A 23,620-nucleotide genomic window follows, 5' to 3' on the forward strand; every position below is an offset into this window, starting at 1 on the left:
TAGGGTGGTGAGTTCAGGAGGCATCGATGTGATATCGCCTCTAGGACTGAAGTTACTGGTGATGGTTGTGGAAGTAACGGCCGACAGAGAGAGCGTTCGGGTGGCGGAATGGAGCCGTCTACTCGAATAATAACCATGGCGTCTGTTAAGCGCTTACTCTGTGCCCAGCACCGTTCTAAGCGCCGGATAGTCGTCGTAGCATTTATTGAGCACCCGCTGAGTTCAGGGCACTTCTTGGCTCCGGGGGGTCGTCGGCTCTCGGGTTGGGGGTTCCCTCTTACGTGCGGGAGTGAATTTGGAGTCCAGTGCCCACATAACCCAGGATGGTGTTGGTCTGCTGGGTGACTCTGGGCAGGTCACTTCACTCCTCTGGGCCTCTTGTCTCATCTGTTAAATAGGACTGAGACCGTGAACCCCACGTGGGACGGGGACTGGGTCCAACCCGATTTGTCTGTATCCACCCCAACGCTTAGAACGGGGCCCGGCACGTAGTCCTTGCTTAACAAATTCCCCCAGTTACTGTCACTGTCGTCGGGAGAGTAGCCGAGTCCGGGGCCAAGTTCCCGAGCTCCCACAAGGAGGGATTCAGTGGCGAACGAGAACGGTGACAAATGGGTCTTTCTCCATTTCCAGACTCCAGGGTCTGGCCACGAGATGGAGAGCCAAGGAGAGATGAAACTGGCTCTCCAGTATGTCCCCCAGCCAACGTCCGGTAAGGGACTCTTCTCCCGCGCGTCTCGGGGGCGGGAAGGTCGGGTGGACTCGCCAATCTTCCGTGACAGACATCTTCCGCTATTGGCCGGAATTGAACGGGATGTGCGGAGGCTTCCCTTGACGCCGTTATCGTTCTGTGAACGGATGGCCTCCGGAGCTGCGATTTAGAAGACCTGCAGTCTAAGCCACGGTTTACTCTTTGCCCTTCCGGACTTCACGGTGTCTAGTTGAAAGAAGGAATCAGTAATCCCTCATTCCCCGGGGAGGTCGGGAAGGTAGTCGAGGTGACGCATTTGAAGCAACCATCGGAAAAAAGGGTAGGAGGTCGTCGCTGAATCCCGTGGCCGAATGCATCCTGACTGCCTTCGGTGGTTCTTGGCAGCTAGAACGGGAATGAGTTCAATCGATCGTATTTTTTGCGTGCTTCCCGAGTGCAGAGCATTGTACTAAGTGCTTGGGAGAGTACAGCGGACTTGGCAGACGTGTTCCCTGCCCACAATGAGCTTACAGTCTAAAGAAACAAATCAGAAACAAACGCCAAATTTAAAAATATCGCTCCGGGTTTTGATTATTTTTTAAATAGTTTTCATCAGAGGACTTTCATTTAGGAAATGGAAACTCATGGGGTGTGTGTGTGTGTTTGTGCTTATGTGTGCAGTTTCAAGAAGGCCATTTGAGTATTCCATGTTTCCTTTTGCCGGTTTTTTATATGCCCGGGAACCCAGATTCCACCCGGTGCAGTTAAGGGAATGACCCATTCCCCGTTTAGACTGTGAGCCCGTCATTGAGCAGGGATTGCCTCTATCTGTTGCCGAATTGTACATTCCAGGCGCTTAGTACAGTGCTCTGCACAGAGTAAGCGCTCAATAAATACTATTGAATGAATGAATGACCATCTATCGGACCCTTATTTTCTTGTACCTCTTCTATCGCTCTTAAGGCTCCCCCTGTCACGCAGCTGAAGATGCTGACTTCATTCAGTTCATTCAGATGAATTCACTGAGCGCCCACTCTGTGCGGGACACTGTACTAAGTACTTGGGAGAGTACAAGGTAGCGATAAACCTCTTTGTCCCGTTGGTCTGTCCTAGGTAAAAAGCTCCCGACCGGCGAAGTGCACATCTGGGTGAAGGAATGCATCGACCTACCACTTCTAAGGGGCCACCAGCTGAATTCATTTGTTAAATGGTAACCCGCTGGCGGGATCGAGGAGGAAATGGGTGGGCTCTGAGCCCCTGGAGAATAGTTGGACGTTCATTTTGCTCGGTCGGTGATGGTGAACCTCACGGTTTGTAGGAACCTCCCTGAATCGTAGCCACATGAGTGAGACACCCTCCCCTCACCCCCCCCGCCAAGGCCAGCCGGGCCTTAGGACTCCAGGAGTCGGGGGGCGGGGGGGTGGGCACGGTTCTGGGTACGGAATGTGAAAGTGTGGATCTAGGAGATCAGTCAGGCATTATTGAGCACTTTCTGTGCGCAGAGCACTGTACTAAGTGCTAGGGAGAGTACAAGGCAACAGAGTCGGTCGATACATTCCCCGCCCGCGAGAAGTGGATAGTCTAAAGGTTCGAGAGGAGATCTGGTTTCTAGTCCAGGCTTGGTGACCTTGAGCAAGACCCGTAACCTCTCTGTGTTTCAGTTTCAGTGAAATATGGAAGAAGTGGGATGGTCCGGTCCCGCTTCTCCCTTCTTCACTGGGATGTTGGGCGGATAAGGCGTCACGGTCGTATTTATCGAGCACTCACTGTGTGCAGAGCACCGTACTAGGCGCTTGGGAGAGGACAGTACAACTCTAAACAGACACATTCCCTGTCCTCTCCTATCCTCGCTCTGGCTACTTTTCCCCAGGTCCCGTGGCTAAGCTCCGTTCTCGCAGATGCGGCCGCGGTGAGGATGGGGAGGGGACAGATCCTGGCGCCCGTTTGAATGCCCCTCTCACAACCCCGCCTCTCTCTCTCCAGCACCATCCTTCCAGACACGAGCAGGAAGAGTCGCCAGAAGACGAGGACGGTCCCCAAAACGGCCCATCCGGTCTTCAACCACACGATGGTGTACGACGGCTTCAGGGAGGAGGACCTCAAGGAGGCCTGCGTGGAGCTCACGGTCTGGGACCACTTCACGTTGACCAGTCAGTTCCTGGGCGGGCTGCGGCTCGGCTTCGGCACGGGTAGGGCGACCTCGTTCTCGGTCTCTTCCGAGTCACCTCTCCCCCGACCCGCCCTCGGCCCCGAGGTCTGACCGTTTCCCTTATCCTGCAGGAAATAGTGATCCGACTATCCTGAAATAATAATAATAATCGCCGCGTTGGTTAAATGCTCGCTAAGCGCCCGGCTCTAGGGAAATCGGATCGGACGCGGGTCCCTGTCGGACGAAGGGCTCCAATCCCCATTTTACAGATGAGGGAACCGAGGCACAGAGAAGCGAAGTCAGTAGCCCGAGGACACCCAGCTGACGGGTGGCGGAGCAGGGATTAGAACCCAGGTCCTTCGGAGTCCTAGGTCCGTGCTCAATCCACTAGGCTACTCTGCTTCTCCACGCTGTAAGCTTCTTGAGGGTGGGGATCATATCTCATGTCTCCGTTGTGCTCTCCCAAATCACTCGGCAGAACGGCCTGCACCCAGAAGGCCCTCAGTGAATGTGGAGTGGTTGATCGACACGGGAAGCAGTGCGGTCTAGTGGATAGAGCGGGGCCCCGGGAGTCAGAAGGACCTGGATTCTAATCCCGGCTCCGCCGCTTGACCGCTGCGCCACCTTGGACGCCTCACTTCGCTTCTCTGCGCCTCGGCTACCTCGTCTGCGAAACAGGGAGTAGTAATACAGTGAGCCCCACGTGGGACGTGTCCATCCCTATTAGCTTGTACCTATCCCGGCGCTTAGTACAGTGCTCGGCACATAGTAAGCAGTTACAAAATGCCATAAGGAAAAAGAAAACCCATCTGAAACACCCTAAGGGTTCAACACACCCCTCGATTGTTATTATTCTGTCATGAGAATGAGTCTCGTGATTCTGGTTTTCCAGGGAAAAGCTACGGTACCGAGGTGGATTGGATGGATTCCACCCCAGAGGAGGAGTCCCTGTGGGAGAGGATGGTGAACCACCCCAACACTTGGATAGAAGGAACGTTACCCCTCAGGATGTTGCTGGTAGCCAAGATGGCCAAATAAAGGTGCCCCCCACCCCCACCCCGGGTTGTGTCCGCTGGGGAGGACCTGGTGGAATCTTTGACCGTCCGCTCGCTAGCCCGTGTCGAGACCGTGTCGTTTCTACATCTGTTACCGGCACCGAAGCGGGGAGGCCGAACGATAACCGGGCGGAAACGTTGCGTTGGTGCGGCTCTGGACGCTCGGGTCAAGGCCCGTGCAAGTGGCGGGGTGAGAAAATAGGATGGAAAATGAATTAAAACTGCGCATCACCCGGAGAAAAGGGAAAGGTGCGTTGGGAGCAGGTTAGGAATCCTAAACTGATGCTGCTGCTTCAGGAAGAAAGCCGCCAAACTATAACTTCCCAAAGCCCCCCCCGGGGTCGGTCACCCGGGGTCTGAAAGCGTCTCGCTCTCTTTCCCTCCTTCGCCGTCCCGTCCGTGACACAAACCTTAATGCTGAATTCTCCTCGTGGAGTTGCTTCTGTGGTCTCCGATGCTTAGAAGTTGTCGTCGGGGGGCTGGGGCTCTGGGTCCACCCTCACCCCGGCCGCCCCGTCAGAGGGTCTGGGAAAGAGCGATCCTCTGGCCTTCTGGATTAGAATTGTAAATCTGAATTTTGGATGAATCCACTGGCTAGGGGTGGATTCGTTTCATCGGCCACCAGCCGGCCTCGCGGCGGGTAGGATTTTTAAATATACTGTGGTTCCCTCGATGGGACCTAGTGGGAATTGCATCCTTCTTAGTTCGGAAGCCTTGGTTGAAGACTTTAAAGAGATTTCAACTGGACACTTGGGAGTAAGCCCTGAGTATCTTCAGTTCTCCGGGGCTCTTGAAACTTGTCTAAATGTGGCTCTATTTGTGCTCAAGAGTTGAAATATATTATAATTGTTTCCTATATATTTGCAGTTTTCACAAAGTATTTTGCACCCCGGTCTTCAGAATAAATTATAATATGACCGTAATCGCACTTGGTTCTCTATTGATTTCCTCCACTGAATAATGACGGTACTTAAGTGCTCGGTATGGGCCAGCCACTGGACTATGCGCTAGAGTGAAGACAGTTAGGTTGGACATAGTCCTTGTCATTTCATTCATTCATTCAATCGTATTTATTGAGCGCTTACTGTGTGCAGAGCACTGTCCTAAGCACTCGGAAAGTACAATTCGACAACAGATAGAGACGATCCCTACCCAACGACGGGCTCTCAGTCTAGAAGGGGGAGACAGACAACAAAACAACGAGTCAGGCATCAATACCATCAAAATAGAGAAATAGAACCATATATATATATATATATACACCATTAATAAAATGAGTAGAGTACTATGTACAAATATACACAAGTGCTGTGGGGAAGGAAAGGGGGTAGAGCAGAGGGAAGGAGTCGGGACGATGGGGAGGGGAGGAGGAGCAGAGGGAAAGGGAAGGCTCCATCTGGGAAGGCCTCCTGGAGGAGGTGTCCCATACGGGGCTCACAGAGGGAGGAAGAACTGATAGTTTATCCCCTTTTTTAAAGATGAGGCACAGGCGCTTGGGAAGTACAATTCGGCAACAAATAGAGACAAGCTCTGCCCACAACGGGCTCACAGTCTAGAAAACACACCCATATACAATCCTCGAGTGCTAGGAAGTCAGAGGTTGGCTGAATGGCAGGTCTTCCCCAGTCCGGCGCTGTCACGGTGTTCCAGGGCTTTCCAGCCAAAAATATTAATAATGATTATGATATTTGTTAAGCGCTTACCAGGGGCACAGTGCACACTATTCTAAGCGCTGGGCTAGATACAAAGTAATCTGGTGGTCTCACAGTCATTCATTCAGTAGTATTTATCGAGCGCTTACTATGTGCAGAGCACTGTACTAAGCGCTTGGAATGTACAAATCGGCAACAGAGACAGTCCCTGCCCATTGTCTCTACCTGTTACCGATTTGTACATTCCAAGCGTTTGGTACAGTGCCTGCACATAGTAAGCGCTCAATAAATACTACTGAACGAAGTAGGCGTTTCCCTGGCAACGGGAAGCGTGGCCGAGCATCCCCGAGCGCCGCCCAATCAGGAAACTCGCTCGCCTGCCTTCCAGCCAATCAGAAGTCCCGCACGCTTCCTCCCCCCCGCCCAAGTAGGCGTTTCCCTGGCAACGGGAAGGGTCGCCGAGCATTATCCTCGAGCGCCGCCCAATCACGAAGCTCGCCCGCCCGCCTTCCAGCCAATCAGAAGTCCCGATCGCTTCCTTTTTTTTGCCCCAGCAACGGGGCGTCTCCCTGGCAACGGGAAGCGTAGCCGAGCATCCCCGAGCGCCGCCCAATCACGAAGCTCGCCCGCCCGCCTTCCAGCCAATCAGAAGTCCCGATCGCTTCCCCAGCAACGGGGCGTTTCCCTGGCAACGGGAAGCGTCTCCGAGCATCCCCGAGCCGCCGCCGCCGCCGCCTCGGCCCCGCAGGCGACCGCTCTCCATGGCTCAGGACGAGCCGGGCCCCGGGGACGAGCTGTCGGAGGAAGACGAGGAGCTGGACGGGCTGAAGGAGGCCCTGGCCAACCTGCGGCAGCTCTCCGACGAGGAGAAGAACGAGAAGGCCCTCCTGCGCTCCCGCATCCTGGAGCAGTCGCAGCTCATCTGCATCCTGAAACGACGGGCCGACGAGGCCCAGGAGCGCTGCCGGATCCTGGACCAGCTCAACTCCGAGCTGGAGGAGGAACGGGACCGACAGGTCGAGAGGCTGGAGGCCCAGAACCGGCTCCTGGAGGCCCGGTTCGGGGAGCTGGCGGCCAACCACGAGGAGATGATCCGCTTCATGAAGGAGCACAAGCGGCAGAACGCCCGGCTGAGGGAGGAGAACGAGCTGCTCAAGATCCAGCACAGGAACCACTTCAGCCAAGCCCTGAGGGATCGGGAGGCCGAGGTGGACCAGCTCACCGCCCGAGAAGAGGCCCTGTCCAAGGAACTGGGGGACCTCAAGGCCCAGTACGCCCAGGACGCCCACAGGGCCCAGGCGCGGGAGAAGGAGCTGCTGGAAGCGCAGAGCCAGCAGGCCTGCGCCCACGCCGGCGAAGCCCACTCGCTGCAAGGCCAGCTGCAGAGCCTGCAGGAGCAACACCGGGACACCCTGGGGAGGCTGGAGAAGGCCGAAGAGTTGCAACGGGTGCAGGGCGGCGAGCTGCGAGCCAGGCTGCAGGCCCTGGCCCGGGAGAAGGAGGAGCTGCTCCAGCTGTCCATGCACAGGGGCAAGACCCTTCAGCTCAAGCAGGAGGAGATCGGCACGCTGCTGGAGAAGCTGGAGGCCGCCGAGAAGGCCAGGGAGACGGCCGTGGACCGCTTCGAGCGAGAGGCCGCGGCGGTGGATAGCAACCTGAGGGTCCAGGACCTGCAGCGCCAGGTCGGGGGCATCCAGAAGGCCTACGACGAGCTCCTGCTCCGTTCCGAAGCCTTCAAGAAGCACAGCCTGGACTTGCTGACCAAAGAGAGAGAACTCAACGCCAAACTGCGCCACCTCCTTCCTTAAGGACGCCCTCTTCACCGTCCCCCTTTCTCTGGAGCCTGTGTGGGGCTTGGGTTCCCGCAAAGTAAACACACGCCCGGTCCTATGCGTCCCCTAGTTATCGGCCCGAAAGCCCCGTCTCTTATCCCACCCCTAAGTCGCAGCAGGCTGGCACTATTTCCCCCGTGTTGCCGCCGAAGGCAAGTTCCTCGGTAGGACCCAGGAGATTAGGAAGCGCAGGGCTGTAAACCTATCCTCCAGCTTACAGTTGAATTGCCCTCCGCCGCTCAGATCCCGGCTGTGGAGTTTAAGTCGATGAGTACCGAGAAATATTCAATGAAAGTTTAACCTGCCATGATGTTTCCTGTTTTCCTTTTTTTAAAAGACCGCTGTTTAAATAGTAATTTTTAGAGAAGGGACAGGCGCGAGTTGCTCCTTCAAAATTACACGTGTTATAAGTGACCTTGAACTCAGGATAAAACAGTAACAGACTTTTCTGTCACCGCCTCGCAAGCCCCGTAACCTCCACCTTAACCCATCTCTCTCATTCAACCCACACGGTGCATCTGTCAATAAACGATTTTGCTTCTCCTGTACAACATCTCCAGAATCCAGTCTTCCCTTCTCTATTCAAACTGCCACCTTGTTGTTCCGAGAGCTCATCATTTCCCGCCTCTACTGCCTCTGGCTCCCGCCTCTCACTTCTCCGGTCCACGCTAAACCGCTAAAATACCACTGCTAGAGTCGTGAACTGAAAGATTGAAACACTCTATGCGTTACTCAAGGTAGCCCTCGAAAAGATCTGTGCCGTTTCCTCCTTTTCGCTTCTCCTTCTCCCTCATTTCCTCTTTTCTCTCTCCCTTCTGTGCCTCCTTTACTCACCGCCACCCCCCCCCCCCCCAGCCCCACAACACTTAGAGAAGCAGTGTGGCCTAGTGGCTGGAACGCAGGCCTGGGAGTGAGGAGGATCTGGGTTCTAATCCCAGCTCCGCCACTTGTCTGCTTCGTGACCTTGGGCAAATCGCTTCTCAGTGCCTCAGTTACCAAGTCACTTCACTTCTCCGTGCCTCAGTTACCTCATCTGTAAAATGGGGATTAAGACTGTGAGCCCCACGTGGGACAACCCGATTCCCCTGTGTCTACCCCAGCGCTTAGAACAGTGCTCTGCACATAGTAAGCGCTTAACAAATACCAACATTATTAGAATGAGGATGGAGACGGGGAGCCCTGTGTGGGACAAGGACTGTGTCCGACCTGGTTTCCTTCTTCCACCTCAGCGCTTAGAACAGTGCTTTGACACTAAGTGCTAAGAAAATACCACGATAATTGTTATTATTATGTCTACATCTGTAATTTTATTTATATTAATGCCTGTCTCTAGACTGTAAGCTCGTTGCGGGCAGGGAATGTCAGCATTTATTGCTGTTTTGTACTTTCCCAAGCGCTAAATCCAGTGCTCTGCGCACAGTAATCGCTCAGTAAATACAACGTGGCTCAGTGGAAGGAGCCCGGGCTTGGGAGTCAGCGGTCGTGGGTTCTAATCCCGGCTCTGCCACTTATCAGCTGTGTGACTTTGGGCAAGTCGCTTCACTTCTCTGGGCCTCAGTGACCTCATCTGTCAAATAGGGAATAAGACTGCGAGCCCCACGTGGAACCACCTGATCACCTTCTATCCTCTCCAGCGCTTACAGCAGTGCTTTGCATATAGTAAGCGCTTAACAAATGCCATCATCGTTATTATTAAGTCGCTTCATTTCTTTGGGCCTCAGTGACCTCATCTGCCAAATGGGGGTGAAGACTGTGAGCCCCACGTGGGACCACCTGATGACTTTGTATCTCTCCCAGCGCTTAGAACAATGCTTGGCACATAGTGAGCGTTCAATAAATCCATTATTATTAATAATTATCATTATATCATCATAACATATTATATATTATAACTATACTATATTAATTATATGTAACATCATTATTAGTATAATTATATGTAATAATGTTACATATAATTACTATAGCATATCATTATAACATAATTAACATAACATATAATGATATATTATAACTATACTATATTAATCATGTGTAACATTATTATTACATATATAGTATAATTATATGTAATAATGTTACACATAATTAATACAGCATATCATTATAACATAATTAACATATAATTATATATTATAACTATGCTATATTAATTACATGTAACACTATTATTACATGTATAGTGTAATTATATGTAATAATGTTACATATAATTAATATATACTATATACTATTACTATATACTATATATTATCATTAATACTACTACTAATAATAGTTCCGATTAGGGGAGGGAGGGAGGGAGGGAGGGAAGGAAGGAAGGAAGGAAGGAAGGAAGGAAGGAAGGAAGGAAGGAAGGGAGGGAGGGAGGGAGGAGGGAGGGAGGAGGGAGGGAGGAAGGAAGGAAGGAAGGAAGGAAGGAAGGAAGGAAGGAAGGAAGGAAGGAAGGAAGGAAGGAAGGAAGGAAGGAAGGAAGGAAGGAAGGAAGGAAGGGAGGGAGGGAGGGAGGGAGGGAGGAATCCATGTGACTGACAGGCCGTCCCTCCTGGCCCCTCCCCCCCCCGCGCTCACGTAGAGCCCGGAAGTCTCGCGATGCTGCCCCTCCACTTCCGGTCCCGCCCAGCGGCGGTCGCGCGGCGGTCGCGCGGCGGTGCGGGAGCGAGCCTGGGTCTGCGCGCTCCCGATCGAGCTCATCCAATCCCGGCTCTTTTCCCGCCAAAAGCGGCGCCTGAGGGACAAGGCGGGGGGGGAGGGGCGGCCATGAGGGACAGCTATGAGAGGGGGCCATGAAGGGCAGCTATGAGGGGCAGCCATGAGGCCCAGCCATGAGGAACAGCAATGAGTGGTGGCCATGAAGGGAAGCCATGAGGGGCAGCCATGAGGGGCAACCATGAGGGGCAGCCATGAAGGGCAGCCATGAGGGACAGCTCTGAGGGGCGGCCAAGAGACCCAGCCATGAGGGACAGCTATGAGGGGTGGCCATGAAGGGCAGCCATGAGGCCTGGTTATTAGGGGCAGTGATGAGAGGCAGCTATGATGGGCAGCCAACAGGCCTGGCCATGAGGGGCGGCCATGATGGACAGTTATGGGGGCGGCCAAGAGGCCCAGCCATGAGGGGCAGCCGTGAGGGTGGCCGTGAAAGGCAGCTAGGAGGGGCGGCCAAGAGGGGCAGTCATGGGGAACAGCTATGAGGGGTGGCCATGAAGGGCCCAGCCATGAGGGGCGGCCATGAAGGGCAGCTATGAGGGGCAGCCAAGAGGCCATGAGGGACAGCTATGAGTGGTGGCCATAAAGGGCAGCCATGAAGGGCAGCCATGAGGGACAGCTATGTGGGGCGGCCATGAAGGGCAGCTATGAGGGGCAGCCAAGAGGCCCAGGCATGAGGAACAGCTATGAGGGGTGACCATGAGGCCTGGTTAAGAGAGGCAGCCATGAGAGGCAGCTATAAGGGACAGCCATGAGGGGCGGCCATGAAGGGCAACCATGAGGGGTGGCCAAGAGGCCCGGCCGCGAGGGGTGGCCAAGAAGGGCAGTTATGAGGGGTGGCCAAGAGGCCTGGTTAAGAGGGGCAGCCATGAGAGGCAGCTATGAGGGGCAGCCAAGAGGCCTGGCCGTGAGGGGCGGCCATGAAGGGCAACCATGAGGGGTGGCCAAGAGGCCCGGCCCTGAGGGGTGGCCAAGAAGGGCAGTTATGAGGGGTGGCCAAGAGGCCTGGTTAAGAGGGGCAGCCATGAGAGGCAGCTATGAGGGGCAGCCAAGAGGCCTGGCCGTGAGGGGCGGCCATGAAGGGCAACCATGAGGGGTGGCCAAGAGGCCCGGCCGCGAGGGGTGGCCAAGAAGGGCAGTTATGAGGGGTGGCCAAGAGGCCTGGTTAAGAGGGGCAGCCATGAGAGGCAGCTATGAGGGGCAGCCAAGAGGCCTGGTTAAGAGGGGCAGCCATGAGAGGCAGCTATGAGGGGCAGCCAAGAGGTCTGGCCGTGAGGGGCGGCCATGAGGGGCTGCTATAAGGGACAGCCATGAGGGGCGGCCATGAAGGGCAACCATGAGGGGTGGCCAAGAAGGGCAGTTATGAGGGGTGGCCAAGAGGCCTGGTTAAGAGGGGCAGCCATGAGAGGCAGCTATGAGGGGCAGCCAAGAGGCCTGGTTATGAGGGGCGGCCATGAGGGGCGGCCAAGAGGCCCGGTTATGAGGGGCAGCCATGAGGGGTGGCCAAGAACCCTGGTTATGAGGGGCAGCCATGAGGGACGGCCAAGAGGCCCAGTCATGAGGGGCGGCCTGTCAGCAGCCCCCGCGGGTCCAGGGTGCCGAGCGGCACACCCTCCCTTAGGAAGAGGAGGCAGGCGAGAAGGCAGCCGCCATTCTCCGAGGGTGACAACCCCGAGATGCCGCGCTTCTCCTAGGCACGGCCTAGTAGCGAGAGCCCGGGTTTAGGAGTCACGGCAGATTGGAATTCCAGCGAGTGTAGGGTTTGGCCGGCTTGGATATATGAAACGAAAGTTCCACTGGACCTTTTTCAAGTAGTTTAATTCGAGTATTTGGGCTGTACGCGTATGGGCCTGCTTTGGAAAGAGAGGGTAAAATCTCTGAAAATTCAGGAACGCCTCCAGGATTTTTGTAGGCGATTAAGAAGGGCAGGTTGATGAACCAACCCGAATATTTAGACCTTAGACGGTTGAAAAAATAATGCCCAAGTGCAGTCTTCTGTGTTTAGATTACGGCTTAGAAGAGGAAAGAATAAAAATGATGGCTGAAAAAGAGGCATATTAATGTTCTTTGAGGACCACCGTATTGATTACATACTAAATATAGGTGGGTTGTTAGAGCATCTCTAATTTGTTGTAATAAATGATTTTAAGTAAAATTTACGCATGCATTTCTGAAGGTGGTGGGATGCATTTAAAATGTAAAATGAGGTTTCACAAAGAATGGGGTGACCTGTGGACCGTCGACCTTTTACAACCGATGGACACGTTTGTCTCAGATTGAGCGTCGGGCCAAAAAACCTTTCGGATGTCTTGAGTCCGACGCTCTAAAAACATCGCCATTTAGCTTTCTTCGGCCAAAGGGGCGTCGCGTTCTCCCTTCGGAGTTCGTCAGTAGCTCCCGTTCGCGTAAATTGGGCACGGGTGTCCAGCAGGAGAAAGTCATGTGCAATTTCTTTGTGAAACAGCACTGTATTTAACAGTAAAATGTATGCGTATTTAGCATCCTCCTTTTTTTTTAATGCTAAGGTGGACTCAGCTGTTGGGGAAGAAGAGACGGGACCAGCTGCTGGCCACATTTCCCGCTTTATTTTAAAAGGTAGCATCAGAAACGAGGACTAATGCGGTAACGTCAGGGCTTTTCTCTTCACCTTCCAAGCGTGCGCAATTCAAAAGACCGATTCCAGCCGTCCAGCGTCCCGAACGCGAGAGGTGGTTTTGTAGACGGAAACCTTCGCGTAACCGGCAAAGGTTGTTGCTGGAAAAAAAACGGGCTGGGTTTTTCACCCCCGTGTCCGATCCGCAGTCGGCACGGCCACGGTGCCGCTGTTGACCGTGCCGGCCGCGGTGCCGGGCCAATTTCGAACCTCTAACCCTCCGTAGGGTGCGAAACCCTCCGCTTCTAAAAGCAGCATCAAGCGCCAAGAATACAACCGCTTAGATTTATTTTTTTAGGGCCTCCGGGATCGTGCAACCCCAAAGTAGCCGGGGAGCTCGTAAGGAATCGAATTTGCGCTCTCCTTTTCGAATTCTCTTAAACGCAGCCTTTTCGCAGCAGAAGACTCGAGTTGGATTTGAACTCCAGTTGGATTTGAACGCTTCGGTGTATATTTCGGTGGGCGTGACTGTGCCGTACCCACGAGCGGAGGAATATGGTGCCGCCAATAAAAACCGGGCTTAATGATCTCTCGGTTTTGGGCTCCAAAAATTTATTTATCGCACCCTTTTTGATGATGAGTGTTGGGTTCCAGGCGTCTGTGGGTCAAGTGCGAGATCTCAGAACAGTAGATGAGGGACAGTTGCTTTCCCCCAGCGGCATCCTAATCCATTTTCCTCTACTGTTTTGCTGTCATCTGGAGTTTTTCCACAAATTCTGTTTGGTTTGGAAGCTGGGAAGGTCAGAGGGGCCAAACCGTCCTCTCCCAAGTGCTTAGTACAGTGCTCTGCACACCATAAGCACTCAATAAATCTCACTGACCGACTCCAGGTTTCCCTGACTTCTGTTACAGATGCCGGGCTTTCTTTAGTTATCACCCGTCTCCCTTTGGATTTCTTTCCCCCAAGCTTATTGCTTCCTTTAAGGCCGTGGTTTCTTTTTATTTTTGTCAACGCCACCGACTTCCACTCTCCCTTCCCTTCAGCGTTGAGATGTTCAGTGTATTTTGAGCAGTGTTGGAAGATTGGCTGCCTTTTGGCCGAGTCAATAGAAAAACGGATGGCAGAAGTGGAAATTGGAAATTTTGTGCAGATTTTAGTGGAAAGAGCCCGGGCTTGGTAGTCAGAGGACGTGGGTTCTAATCCCGGCCCTGCCACTTGTCTGCTGTGTGACCTCGGGAAAGCCGCTTAACTTCTCTGTGCCTCAGTTCCCTCATCTGTAAAAATGGGGATTAACAGTGTGAGCCCCACGTGGGACAACCCGATGACCCTGTACCTACCCCAGTGTTTAGAACAGTGCCGGGCACAAAGTAAGCGCATAACAAATACCATTATTATTATTATTTTTCTACCGGTGTGTCTTCCAGTTCTAGGCCAATAAACACAGGAGAGCCGCCGAGTTTAGTGTAGGATTTTTTTTTTTTATTTTTATATTTCCTTAGGTGTTCCCTCTGACACACACAGGCTCTTTGTCAGTGAGACTTTTTTTCGTCCACACCAGGTTCCGGCAACTGAAGTGCTTTTATGAATATTCCGTACTGTCTGGAGCCAAGGTAGAAGGCAAACGCCGTCTGCAACAGTACAGGAAAAAGCATCTTTCTGAAGACGGGCTTTGAAAGAGTTATCCAGTAGTTTAGGATGTTTCCTCTCTGTGGCAGCGGGCTCGTGTGGTATCTAAAGCAAAGAAATGAAATGAGCTGTGCGGTCCTAAAGAAAACACACAAAGAAATGAGCCGTGCGGTTTAATTCTTTCCTTTTTACCCAAGGCACGAGGGCGGCTTTGGTTCCGCTCGTGGGTAGCCAGATTTCCAGAAAAAGGCCAGGCCTGCTGGGTGACCTAAGAGTCCGTCTCAAATGTTTTTTTCCGTCTGTCCCTCTAAGAGTTAGCGACGATCGGCCCTAACTCTGCGGATCTCGCAGAGCGATCACTCGCCTCCGCTCTTCTTCAACCCTTTTCTAAATTCTCCGTATTCGGGGAGAACGGTCCCAGGGAGCCGGACGGAGCGTTAATCCCATCTCGGGCCGTTTCGAGTGCTCTCAGGGCATCGGGATGGAATTGGACGGAAAAGGAAAATAGGTCTGACGGGCCCCGGCGGAGGCGATACCTAAGTCGGCGGCTTTAGCGGAGTGTGTGAGCTGTACTCCGGAGCCCCGATCACTGCGGGGACGACGACGCTCAATCGTTGTAATAATCATGTTGGTATCTGTTAAGCGCTTCCTCTGTGCAGAGCCCTGTTCTAAGCGCTGGGGGAGATACAGGGTCATCAGGTCGTCCCACGTGAGGCTCACAGTTAATCCCCATTTGACAGATGAGGTCACTGAGGCACAGAGAAGTTAAGTGTTGTAGTTGTGTAGATAAAACGGTCCGGTCTTACACAAGCTTCACATTATCCCAGGGAGCGGGGAGAAGCAGTGTGGCTTAGTGGAAAGCGCTACGGGCCTAGGAGCCACAGGGCTTGGGTTCTAATTCAGCTCCACCGCTTGTCCGCTCTTTGACCGAGTACCTTCGTTACCACCCCATGGCCTTAAGACTGAGCTCTCTGTGGGACGGGGACTGTCCAACCCGATTATCTTGTATTTACCCCAGCGCTTAGGACAGAGTAGAGGGCCGGGCACATAGTAAGTGCTTAAATACCTTTTTTTTTTTTAAAAAAAAAAAGTGGAGTTGCTTGAGGGCCCTTAAAGACCTGCCCTCATCGCCCACAGGCGGGTATGTACAGAGAAACAGCGTGGCTCAGTGGAAAGAGCCCGGGCTTGGGAGTCAGAGGTCATAGGTTCGAATCCCGGCTCTGCCGCTTGTCAGCTGTGGGACTGCGGGCGAGTCACTTCACTTCTCTGTGCCTCGGTGACCTCATCTGTCAAATGGGGACGAAGACTGGGAGCCCCACGTGGGACAACCTGATGACCCCGTATCTCCCCCAGCGTTTCGAACAGCGCTCCGCACATAGGAAGCGCTTAACAGATACCAACGTTATTATTACTTTAGCCGTACCTACGTGGCACACCGACTTCCTCTGGCCCCCGAAAGGAGCTTCTCTAAGGGTCTGTTAGCCCAAAGCCCGCAGGGTTTGGCCCTAATCAATCGCTTTCTCTTCCCCGGAGCCCATTTTCTGATCAGCGATAATGAGTTTGCCCATTCTGCAGGTGTGGACAATCACCGAGTTGACGGAAGGGGAGGGAAGAACCAAAAGGCGCTTACATGGCTGCCAAGGCTCCGTTGATGGGCAAGGCCAAGGCAACGGGGTAAAGCCCTCCGACCAGCAGACCGACCAATCCGCTTCTGATGGTGGTGCAGGTTTCACAGTTGAGGAGACCTGGCCAACGGAACCAAGAAGCCTTTATTTCCCTTTTAGAAAGCCTTTATTTCCCTGACTCAAGTTGGGTTTCCCTGCCCTTTACGCGACGAGTTTTTTACTCCCGTTCCATTTGCGACGGAGCCGTTACTGCCCTTCAGAAGGATTCGCGTTATTTTTAAGCGCTTTCCTTAGCTCCCCGCTAATTTTTTTAGACTCGGGGGCTCTGCCTTCCACCCGATCCTTGGAACCGTGTGGAGAAAAGAGAACATCGGGATGAGCCCAGTCCCGAGGGCCGGGAAGGGCTGGGGTCGATCTTTCCGTCTAGAGAAGCAGCGTGGCTCAGTGGAACGAGCGCGGGCTTTGGAGTCAGGGCTCGTGAGTTCGAATCCCAGCTCTGCCACTTGTCGGCTGTGTGACTGTGGGCGAGTCACTTAACTTCTCTGTGCCTCAGTTCCCTCATCTGTAAAATGGGGATTAAGACTGTGAGCCCCACGTGGGACAACCTGATTCCCCTATGTCTACCCCAGCGCTTAGAACAGTGCTTGGCACATAGTAAGCGCTTAACAAAATACCAACATTAACCCGGCGCGGGGCCGGGAGGCAGCGCGGTCTGGCGGAAAGAGCGCGGGTGGGGAGGGGGAATCGGGAGATGCGAGGTCTGATCCCGGCTCCGCCTCTTGCCGGGAGCGGGAAGGGTCGGGATTTGGGAGCGCGGCGTCCGGACGCCGGAGCCGAGAAAGCGCCCGGAGGTGAAGCCCCGGGGGAGGAACGGGCCCGAGCGGAGGGGGGGGGGGGGCCCACGGTCACCACGGCTCGGCGGGGGTCAGGATTTCGATCCCGTCGCCGAAGGGAGACTGCTCACCCAAATTCAAAGGGTCGGTGACGAAAGTCTGGTAGGTCACGGTGGTGGTCAGAAAGGGAAGGACGGCCATGGGCAGGCTGGCCGAGAGGCGAGCCTGCGTGACGTTGAGGATGCGGCGGAAGAAAGTGTTGGCCGTGAGGCCGCACAGGCCCGCGTTCACGCCGACGTACCCCGAGCCGTACGTGAGCAGGTTCCTGGAGGGGACACGGGAGACGGAACCGATCGACCGATGGTCGTTATTAAGCCATTACTCTGTGCAGAGCACTGCCGCTGAGTTTTCGGGAGGGTGCGGTGTCCTCCCGGCTCTGCCGCTCGTCGGCTGTGTGACTGTGGGCGAGTCACTTCACTCCTCTGGGCCTCAGTGACCTCATCTGGAAAATGGGGATGAAGCCGGTGAGCCTCACGTGGGACCACCTGATGACCCCGTATCTCCCCCAGCGCTTAGTGCTCTGCCCGTAGTCAGCGCTTAACAGATACCAACGTTATTACTGTCATTATCCGTTCCCTGTCCACGATGAGCTTCCAGGCGAAGGGTGGTCAGAAGAGACGGGACAGTCCGAGCTTCCCTTCCTCAGTTGTCCCTGAAACTGGGAAGCGGGGTGGCCTAGCGGGCAGTGCACGGGGCCGGGAGTCAACCTGGATCTTCCCCGGCGCTCAGAGCGGTGCCGGGCACATAGTAAGCGCTTAACAAATCCCAACATTATTATTCTTATAATTCATTTATTACTTATTGAGCGCTTACTATGTGCAGAGCACTCTGTGCGTTGAAAGAGCGCCCGAAACCACCTCATCCGTCCCGGAAAACCCCCCGAGACTGACCTTTCTAACTCAGGAAGGAGCTCGATTTTCCTGGCGATGACTTCCAGGCTCCTCAGTCTTCTCCCCCGGAGATCGTCCAGCTCCGCCAGCTTCTGATGATCCATCTTGGCGCCGCTTAAGTTTGGGAACGGGAAGATCCGCTCGTAAAAAGACAGCAGATCCTGCTGTCGGGGGGTCAGAAGCTATAAGTCACGACTTTCTTGGATCCAGAATACAATTTACGGTGAATATACTAATAATAATTACACCGTTTACAGTGAATATAATAATAATAATAATTAGGGTATTTTTTTAAGCTATAAGTCACAACTCTCTTGGATCCAGACTACAATTTATAGTGAATATAATAATAATTACACAATTTACGGTGAATATAATAATAATAATAATTAGGGTATTTTTTAAGCTGTAAGTCACAACTTTCTTGGATCCAGAATACAATTTACAGTGAATATAATAATGATTACACGATTTACAGTGAATATAATAATAATTATAATTAGGGTATTTTTTAAGCTATAAGTCGCAACTTTCTTGGATCCAGAATACAATTTACAGTAAATATAATAATAATTACACAATTGACAGTGAATATGATAATAATAATCAGGGTATTTTTTAAGCTATAAGTCACAACCTTCTTGGATCCAGAATACAATTTACAGTGAATATACTAATAATAATTACACCGTTTACAGTGAATATAATAATAATAATAATAATGAGGGTATTTGTTAAGCGCCTACTATGTGCCGAGCGCTCTTCTAAGCGCTGAGGTAGATACGGCGTGGCTCAGTGGAAAGAGCCCGGGCTTGGGAGTCAGAGGTCATGGGTTCGAATCCCGGCTCGGCCTCCGGTCAGCTGTGTGACTTTGGGCAGGTCACTTCTCTGTGCCTCAGCGACCTCATCTGTAAAATGGGGATTAAAACTGTGAGCCCCACGTGGGACAGTCTGATCATCTTGTATCCCCCCAGCGCTTAGAACAGTGCTTTGCACATAGTAGGCGCTTAACAAATACCACCCATCATTATCACAGGTTAATCAGATTGTCCCGCGTGGGGCTCACATTTTTTGAATCCCCATTTTTCCAGGTCACTGAGGCCCAGAGAGGTGAAGCGACTTGCCCGAGGTCACCCAGCGGACACGTGCCGGGATTAGAACCCACGACCTCTGACTCCCCGGCCCGGGTTCTTTCCACTGAGTCACGCGGCTTCTCCACGCTCAGAGCGGAACACAACAAACAGGTACATTCCCTGCCCACGGTGAGTTTCCCGTCGTCATCACCGTTGGTATCCGAGTACTCGGTGTGTGCCGAGCACTGTGCTGAACACTCGGGAAAGCACGCTGTATAAAAGGTGGCAGATACATTCGATTGGACTGTAAGCCCGCCCACTTGTTCATTCCAAGCGCTTAGTACAGTGCTCTGCACCTAGTAAGCGCTCAATAAATACTATTGAATGCATACATTCACCTGTGCCTCACTCTGGTTTCCCTCCCCATCGATCACTTACACCCATTCATTCATCCAATAGTATTTATTGAGCGCTTACTAGGTGCAGAGCACTGTACTGAGCGCTTGGAATGGACAATTTGGCAACAGATGGAGACCATCCCTGCCCAATGACGGGCTCACAGTCTAAATCTCCAGTGCTTAGAACAGTGCTTGGCACGTAGTAAGCACTTCATACCGTCATTATTATTATTATGAGAAGCATATTATTATATATTATATATTATTATTATATATATTATTATTATAATAATATATAATATTATATTATATTATCATTATTATAGAGAAGCAGCGTGGCGCAGTGGAAAGAGCACGGGCTTTGGAGTCAGGGCTCATGAGTTCGAATCCCAGCTCTGCCACTTGTCAGCTGTGTGACTGTGGGCAAGTCACTTAACTTCTCCGGGCCTCAGTTCCCTCATCTGTAAAATGGGGATTAAGACTGTGAGCCCCACGTGGGACAACCTGATTCCCCTGTGTCTACCCCAGCGCTTAGAACAGTGCTCTGCACATAGTAAGCGCTTAACAAATACCAACATTATTATTATTATTATTATTATTATTACACCCTCCCTCCTGTGTGGGACTCACTTCCCCTTCATATTTGATAGATGTCTCTCTCCTCCCCCCTATTTTCAAAGCGTTACTAAAATAATAATAATAATGTTGGCATTTGTGAAGCGCTCACTATGTGCAGAGCACTGTTCTAAGCGCTGGGGGAGCCGCAGGGGAATCGGGTTGTCCCACGTGGGGCTCCCGGTCTTCATCCCCATTTGACAGATGAGGGAACCGAGGCCCAGAGAAGTGAAATGACTCGCCCACGGTCCCACAGCTGACGAGCGGCAGAGCTGGGATTCGAACCCCTGACCTCGGACTCCCCAGCCCGGGCTCTTTCCACTGAGCCACGCTTCTTTTCAGTTTTAAATCCCCATTTTACAGATCGGGTAACAGAGGCCCAGAGAGTAATAATAATAATAATAATATATATCAAGCGCTTACTATGTGCCGAGCACTGTTCAAAGCGCTGGGGTAGATACAAGGTCAGCAGGTTGTCCCATGTGGGGCTCCCAGTCTTCATCCCCATTTTACAGATGAGGTCACTGAGGCCCAGAGAATAGTGATAATAACAATGATAGTATTTATTAAGCGCTTTCTATGCGCCGAGCACTGTTCTAAGCACTGAGGTAGAGGGAAGGTGATCAGGTTGTCCCCCGTGGGGCTCCCAGGCTTCATCCCCATTTTCCAGACGGGGGTCACTGAGGCCCAATAATGATGGTATTTATTAAGCGCTTCCTATGTGCCGAGGACTGTTCTAAGCACTGTGGTATTTGGAAGGTCAGTAGGTTGCCCCACGTGGGGCTCCCAGGCTTCATCCCCATTTTCCAGACGGGGTCACTGAGGCCCAGAGAATAGTGATAATGATGATGATGATATTTACTAAGCGCTGTCTATGTGCCAAGCACTGTTCTAAGCGTTGCGGCAGGTCCAAGGGGATCACGTGGGGCCCCCAGCCTCCACCCCCATTTTCCAGAGGAGGTCGCTGAGGCCCAGAGAAGTCAAGCGACCGGCCCAGAGTCACCCAGTTGCCGTGGGGAGGATTGGAACCCACCACCCCGCGCCTCCCCGGCCCCGAGGGGGAGCGCTTACCGGCCGCCGCGCCTTTGGCTTGGAGGGGCCCCGCTAGGCCTCCGTCGCCGCCTCCGCCCTGGGCGCCGCCATCTTGCTCCCCCGTCACGTGACGGGGTCCCGCCCGCCGCTCATTGGCCCGGAAAGGCCCCGCTGGGCTTCCGTCCCGGGCGCCGCCATCTTCCTCCCCCGTCACGTGACGGGGCCCCGCCCGCCCCTCATTGGCCCCCGGCCGCTCCCGCGCCCCCTCCTGGCGGCCCCGGAGAACGGAGCCGAGAAGCCACTGCGCGGCCGGGGAAGTGCGCCCCCTCCTGCGCCAACCTGTAATTACAGCCCCCGTAGCAATGCGGACGGTGGCCCTTGGGAAGCGCGTACTACGCATTCAGTCCCATTTATTGAGCGCCCACTGCGTGCAGAGCACGGGACGAGGCGCTTGGAAGGTGCACGTCAGTCATTCATTCAGTGGTATTTACTGAGCGCCCACTGGGGGCAGAGCACTGGTCTAGGAGCTTGGAAGGTGCATTTGTCATTCATTCAGTGGTATTTACTGAGCGCCCACTGGGGGCAGAGCACTGGACTAGGCGTTTGGAATGTGCAATTCAGTCATTCATTCATTTAGTGGTATTTATTGAGCGCCGACTGGGTGCAGAGCACTGGACTAAGCGCTTGGAATGGACAATTCGTTCATTCATTCATCCAGTGGTATTTATTGAGCGTCCACTGGGTGCAGATCACGGGACTAAGCGCTCGGAATGTGCAATTCATTCATTCATCCAGTGGCATTTTTTGAGCGTCCACTGGGTGCAGATCACGGGACTAAGCGCTCGGAATGTGCAATTCAGTCATTCATTCAGTGGTATTTTTTGAGCGCCGACTGGGTGCGGAGCACTGGACTAAGCGCTTGGAATGGACAATTCATTCATTCATTCAGTGGTATTTACTGAGCGCCCACTGGGTGCAGAGCACTGGACTAAGCGCTCGGAATGTGCAATTCAGTCATTCATTCATTTAGTGGTATTTATTGAGCGCCGACCGGGTGCAGAGCACTGGACTAAGCGCTTGGAATGGACGATTCGTTCATTCACTCATTCATTGGTATTTATTGAGCGCCCACTGGGTGCAGAGCATGGGACTAGGCGCTTGGAATGTGCAATTCAGTCATTCAGTGGTATTTACTGAGCGCTTCCTGGGTGCAGAGCGCTTAGAATGGACAGTTGGGCAAAAGATGGAGACAATCCCTGCCCAACGACGGGCCCCCAGTCTAAAAGCTAAGCGCCGCTCTAAGCGCTGGGGGAGGTCATCAGGTCGTCCCACGTGGGGCTCCCAGTCTTCATCCCCATTCTCCAGATGAAGTCAGCGAGGCCCAGAGAAGTGACGTGACTCGCCTAAGGTCACCCAGCAGACCCCCTTCTAGACCGTGAGCCCGTCGTCGGGCCGGGCCGGGCTCCATCTGTTGCCGCACTGTCCATTCCAAGCGCTTAGTACGGCGCTCTGCACACAGTGAGCGCTCAATAAATAGGGACCGAATGCAAGAACGGAACGCACATCTCAGACTTCTCCCTCTGCTTCTTCAACCTTTCACTCCAGGAGCCGTTACGAACCTCTTGCCTCTCTGACCGCCGCCGTTGGACCGTACCATCCCAAGTGCTTAGTACAGTGCTCGCACCCAGTAGGTGCTCAATAAGCACCACGGGTGATGACGGGGATTAAAACCTCCGGGATACGGGAAGGGAGATGGACTAGCCCTCGACGACAAGCTCGTCGTGGGCAGGGGATGTGCTCATCAACGTTGGCATCCGTTGAGCGCTCGCTATGCGCCGAGCACCGTTCCGAGCGCCGGGGGAGAGGCGGGGTCGTCGGGTCGCCCCCCGTGAGGCTCACCGCGAATCCCCATTTTCCAGATGAGGTCACTGAGGCCCAGAGAAGCGAAGTGACTCGCTCACAGTCCCGCAGCTGCCAGGTGGCGGAGCCGGGAGTCGAACCCGTGACCTCGGACTCCCACGGCCGGGCTCTCTCCGCCGGGCCGCGCTCCTTCCCACTGTTTGTTATGTTGTACTCTCCCAAGCGCTCAGTACGATGTTTTGCACACGGTGCCCAATAAATACGATCGAATATACGATATGATTAAAACGGGCCCGTGGCCCGGAGGAATTTTAAAAACTTCTATTTCGTCCGTACGAATCCTGAACAGTAAATCCTTCAAAAGATCCAAGACGCCTCACGGGTCACAACCCCAAACCGGGTAGCGGGCAGCTCTTCCAAATTAAAATCGGTGGAAACGGAGGAGCGGAGCGGGAAAAGCGGAGAGGAGACGAGGAAGAATGACGCCAATGACGACGTCGGTATCTGTTAGGCGCTCACTATGTGCCGAGCACCGTTCTAAGCGCTGGGGGAGACGCGGGGGAATCGGGACGTCCCACGTGGGGCTCACGGTCTTCCGCCCCATTTTACGGATGAGGGAACCGAGGCACCGAGAAGTGAAGTGACTCGCCCAAAGTCACCCGGCGGACGAGTGGCCGAGCCGGGATCCGAACCCGTGACCTCTGACTCCAAAGCCCGGGCTCTTTCCGCTGAGCCACGCCGCTTCTCTAGACCGTGAGCCCGTCAAAGGGAGGGACCGTCTCTCTCCGTCCCCCACCTGTCCTTCCCAAGCGCTCAGTCCAGTGCTCCGCACCTAGTAAGCGCTCGATAAATACCACTGAGCGGCCGAGGCGGCGGCATTCGAACCCACGACCTCCGACTCCCAAGCCCCCCCGCGCCTTCCGCTGAGC

The 23,620-nt window shown here is 53.5% G+C and overlaps 3 protein-coding genes and 1 long non-coding RNA gene across 12 annotated transcripts in view; 3 read left to right on the forward strand and 1 right to left on the reverse strand.

The window, feature by feature from the left end:
- SYTL2 (synaptotagmin like 2) overlaps positions 1-4,818 on the forward strand; it is a 55,897-nt gene extending 51,079 nt beyond the window's left edge. For all 4 annotated transcript variants that reach the window (XM_029047984.2, XM_029047986.2, XM_029047985.2 and 1 more), the window contains 4 exons: positions 634-712; positions 1,805-1,901; positions 2,675-2,880; positions 3,733-4,818. In XM_029047984.2, coding sequence (XP_028903817.1) covers positions 634-712; positions 1,805-1,901; positions 2,675-2,880; positions 3,733-3,878 — 528 coding nt within the window. In that variant the 3' untranslated portion in view covers positions 3,879-4,818. The remainder of the gene's footprint in view (positions 1-633; positions 713-1,804; positions 1,902-2,674; positions 2,881-3,732) is intronic.
- A 1,453-nt stretch (positions 4,819-6,271) lies between these two features.
- On the forward strand, positions 6,272-7,927 carry CCDC89 (coiled-coil domain containing 89). The gene has a single exon (XM_007666797.4). The coding sequence runs from the start codon at positions 6,309-6,311 to the stop codon at positions 7,353-7,355; it is 1,047 nt and encodes a 348-aa protein (XP_007664987.1). The 5' UTR covers positions 6,272-6,308; the 3' UTR covers positions 7,356-7,927.
- Positions 7,928-10,154: 2,227 nt separating this feature from the next.
- On the forward strand, positions 10,155-13,267 carry LOC114805823. The gene is made up of 2 exons (XR_003753851.2): positions 10,155-12,188; positions 12,611-13,267. It is a non-coding gene; the product is annotated as an uncharacterized LOC114805823 (long non-coding RNA).
- An 869-nt stretch (positions 13,268-14,136) lies between these two features.
- Positions 14,137-20,973, reverse strand: TMEM126A (transmembrane protein 126A). 6 transcript variants are annotated; one of them, XM_029048317.1, is made up of 5 exons: positions 20,871-20,973; positions 17,714-17,877; positions 16,895-17,088; positions 15,936-16,050; positions 14,137-14,410 (listed from the first exon to the last, which is right to left on the reverse strand). In XM_029048317.1, the coding sequence occupies exons 2-5, from the start codon at positions 17,815-17,817 to the stop codon at positions 14,209-14,211; spliced, it is 615 nt and encodes a 204-aa protein (XP_028904150.1). In that variant the 5' UTR covers positions 17,818-17,877; positions 20,871-20,973; the 3' UTR covers positions 14,137-14,208. The 6 variants fall into 6 exon arrangements, with proteins under 6 accessions (XP_028904150.1, XP_028904152.1, XP_028904151.1 ...); XM_029048319.2 differs by having other exon boundaries at positions 17,714-17,827; positions 20,871-20,960; XM_029048318.2 differs by having other exon boundaries at positions 17,714-17,874; positions 20,871-20,951.
- Between the last annotated feature and the right edge of the window lie 2,647 nt (positions 20,974-23,620).

This window comes from Ornithorhynchus anatinus, chromosome 20, assembly GCF_004115215.2.
Source record: "Ornithorhynchus anatinus isolate Pmale09 chromosome 20, mOrnAna1.pri.v4, whole genome shotgun sequence".
Lineage (NCBI taxonomy): Eukaryota > Metazoa > Chordata > Mammalia > Monotremata > Ornithorhynchidae > Ornithorhynchus > Ornithorhynchus anatinus.

Excerpts from the sequence above, each read along its gene's own strand:
- TMEM126A (XM_029048317.1), bottom strand. The coding sequence starts at position 17,817 with ATGGATCATCAGAAGCTGGCGGAGCTGGACGATCTCCGGGGGAGAAGA. Across the intron at positions 16,051-16,894 it reads CACCGACCCTTTGAATTTGG|GTCTCCTCAACTGTGAAACC; the intron begins GTGAGCAGTCTC and ends TCCGTTGGCCAG. Across the intron at positions 14,411-15,935 it reads AACGGAGCCTTGGCAGCCAT|ATACCACACGAGCCCGCTGC; the intron begins GTAAGCGCCTTT and ends TCTTTGCTTTAG.
- CCDC89 (XM_007666797.4), top strand. The coding sequence starts at position 6,309 with ATGGCTCAGGACGAGCCGGGCCCCGGGGACGAGCTGTCGGAGGAAGAC.